General features: G+C 43.7%; 1 protein-coding gene across 1 annotated transcript; it reads right to left on the bottom strand.

Annotated features, from left to right (window-relative positions):
• Positions 1-516: 516 nt before the first annotated feature.
• Positions 517-2,970, bottom strand: LOC109151876. Its single transcript, XM_019299475.1, has 2 exons — positions 2,008-2,970; positions 517-1,920 (listed from the first exon to the last, which is right to left on the bottom strand). Exons 1-2 carry the CDS (start codon positions 2,968-2,970, stop codon positions 517-519), a joined length of 2,367 nt encoding a protein of 788 aa, XP_019155020.1.

The raw sequence follows: 2,970 nt of genomic DNA, 5'->3' as shown, positions 1-2,970 counted from the left end.
GAGGAATGTAATCTCAGCAGATTAGGTTCATTACCTTCTTTGAAGATACGCTGATCGTCTTTCCATACTGAGCTGATAATACCGCGTAAGACTCTTAAGGAAACAGCTTCCCTAAATCAGATCTTCAGTGTCAGTTCTTCTGTCGTTGCTTCTGCTTGATCAGTAAACTGTAGACCCAACCGACAGACTCTAAACCTATCTTAGTATGCCATAATAATATTGCCAATTATAATATGGGGTTTTTGAACATAAAAACACTAACAAACTCCCCCTTTGGCTATTATTTGGCAAAACAACTCAACTATTTAAAAAGAACTAAGATAGGTTATTAAAGGAAGCAACCCAAGTGTCCAAAAAGATTACATAGGATAAAACGAACATAAGATCCAAAGTAGTCTAAAAACAAAAAACAAACAATATCAAAACAGTCACACCCAGCCAGGGCCAGAAGGTACTCGATCACAAAAAAAAAAACTGAGTTTACTACTCCCCCTTTTTGCCAATGGTAGCCAAAGATTAAGCATTTGAGGGAGAGCCACAGTCAGACTTCACAGGATCCTCAGCAGCAGCAGCAGTATCAGACAAGCTCATGCGGAGAAGAACAGTAGCTAGCTCAGTGCGCGCACCAGTCAGTTGCTTGGCAATGATGCCGTGCACCGTCTCAAGATCAGCAACTCGTGCCTTCAATTGTTCGGAAAGCTTCTCATCTTTAGCATGAGGAGACTCATCATTCACAGCATCAGGTTCCGAATTGGATGGGGCAGTCACAGGAACAACATCCTTAATATGATCTCCAGAGAGAAGATGTTTATCAACAGTATACAGCAGCGTCGGACTGATCACTTCGCTGGGCATAGCCTTAAGACCCTGAGAGGTAAGGATGCCAAAAATCAGATTTGGAAACGGTAGTCTTACCTTCTGTTCCCGGGGATGAATCAGAGTTAGAACATGATAAAAAATCCATTTGCCCAGATCACACTGCATCTTAGTTCCAATTCTAAATAGGAACCCTGCCAGAAGCTTGCCAACTGTGTTGAAATGAGCTGATGGAAGCCAGTTGTGCAGAGCCAGGCGATGTAGGATGACATATCTAGACGTGAGATGCGAGCTCAGCAAATAGTCCTTATCTCCTGTAGGCCAGGATGTAGTATGTCCACCGGTAAGAGTTTTGGCCACCACGTCCCATTCAGTAACAGCTTCTTCTTGCACTGTAGGCAAGCCATAGTATTTATTTATTACATCTGGCCCAAAATCATACCACTTCCCTCTGATGAGGATTTGCATCGGTCGTGGCCCTATGAGACTGTCAATCTCATCACTGAGATTGCAATAGAACTCATATGTGAGCAGCTTGGAGTAAGGGAAAACATCTGTAACAGTTTTCAAAAGACCAACTTCATTCAGCAAGGGCAGAATATCACAAACGGAGTTCAGTTGATTCTTATCCACAGTTCTTTGAACAATCAGCTCCCTTCTGACCATAGTGGCCCATTTTGTTTGTGCAGCAGTTGATACAAACTGAGGTTTGTAAACAGTAGAATCAATTCCTTCAATAGGTGGAACCTCCGGAGTTACACTTCGACCTCTTGACCTTGTAGTAGGTTTCCCTTTTCTAGCAGAGGGGGCTGGTGCAGAAGTAGCTTGAGCAGCAGTAGTTCCTTGTTGCTTAACAGAGGAACGTAGAGTCTTGAAAACTTGGTGGATAGGTGGGTCTCCTTCAGGCTTAGCAATCTCACTCGACTTTCTCTTTTTCACAGGCTGATCCACATCTACATTATCAGCACTGGTTTCAACAACAACCTTTGTTGGAACATTCTTCCTTTTTGTCCGTCTTGTTTCTCTGGATGGGGACTGAACAGGAGTGACCGAGTGGCTAGACTCAAAAACATTTGCAGATGAGCTCCCAACAATATTTGATATCTCTCAAATTCGGAAATTCGTGGAATCAGGATGAGCAGTTCCCTCAACAGTAGGGGCAGCAGAAGAAGGTGCTTGGGATCCATATACCTCAGCCAGTATCTTATCATCTTCACTGGAGGATTCGGAAGGGTGTATCACTCGATAAGGTTGAGGGATTGAAGCAGATGGTAATCCAGCAAAATGTCGCACATGTTCCAGGCTTTCTCCTAAAGATGTTGCAGTGTAAACAGGAACGCCACCTGTTTTTTCAGACTTGTGGGGACTTGATAAATCAACAGGTTTAACAGTTGTAGGTAAGGCAGGAGGATCAACAGTAGGACAAGACTCTTTAGAGACATTATCAGTTTCAGACGGAGGCAGAGCAATATTCTTAGAAGCGTAAACAACCAGACTTAGTGGATTTGGCTCATCAGAAGACTTTGTTTTCTCATCAGACACACGCAACGCATCAGATTTTTCATCATCAACATTAGTCACAGGCAAAGATAGAAGATTGCCATTCACAGGGGACTTCTCGGAACCCAAAGCAGATAGATTTTCAGGCAAAACAGACACAGACGATGGAATAGAAGAATCAACAGGTCTATCAGGAGAAATTTCAATAGGAGTTTCAGAATCATTTACCCGTTGTCGAAGAATCTCCTGTCTGTGTGTTGCTTCTCTCTGAGCAGCTTCAAGATACAGAGCTTGGGACTCCTCTCGACGTCGAGCTTCTTCAACAGATTGTAGGGCACGTTGAGCAAAAAATTGAAGGAATGCCCCTGCCCAATTTCCATCGAAGGGTTTTGGAATAAACACTGGAGAGACGTCATCACTGGCTTCGGCGACCAATACAAGAAGTTCAGTTACATCATCTGCCGACCATTCAGCATAAAATTCTGGATAGTTGGTCATAACAGTCACCAGAATCTCGTCGCGAAGCAGAGGATCAAGCTTGAGCTTCTTCTTCATAGCCAACTGTAGAAGCGTCTGAATGTGTTTGAGGGCTGCCGCCGGAAGATGTACCTTGCTTCCAAGCTTAATGATGATGTTTCTTACGGGGTCCGCCAT

The sequence above is a fragment of the Ipomoea nil genome, unplaced genomic scaffold (assembly GCF_001879475.1).
Source record: "Ipomoea nil cultivar Tokyo-kokei standard unplaced genomic scaffold, Asagao_1.1 scaffold2297, whole genome shotgun sequence".
In the NCBI taxonomy this organism is placed as follows: domain Eukaryota; kingdom Viridiplantae; phylum Streptophyta; class Magnoliopsida; order Solanales; family Convolvulaceae; genus Ipomoea; species Ipomoea nil.
The sequence above is the reverse complement of the archived record's forward strand: the minus strand, read 5'-3'. Positions and strand labels throughout refer to the sequence as shown.

Excerpts from the sequence above, each read along its gene's own strand:
- LOC109151876 (XM_019299475.1), bottom strand. The coding sequence starts at position 2,970 with ATGGCGGACCCCGTAAGAAACATCATCATTAAGCTTGGAAGCAAGGTA. Across the intron at positions 1,921-2,007 it reads ATGATAAGATACTGGCTGAG|ATATCAAATATTGTTGGGAG; the intron begins GTATATGGATCC and ends CGAATTTGAGAG.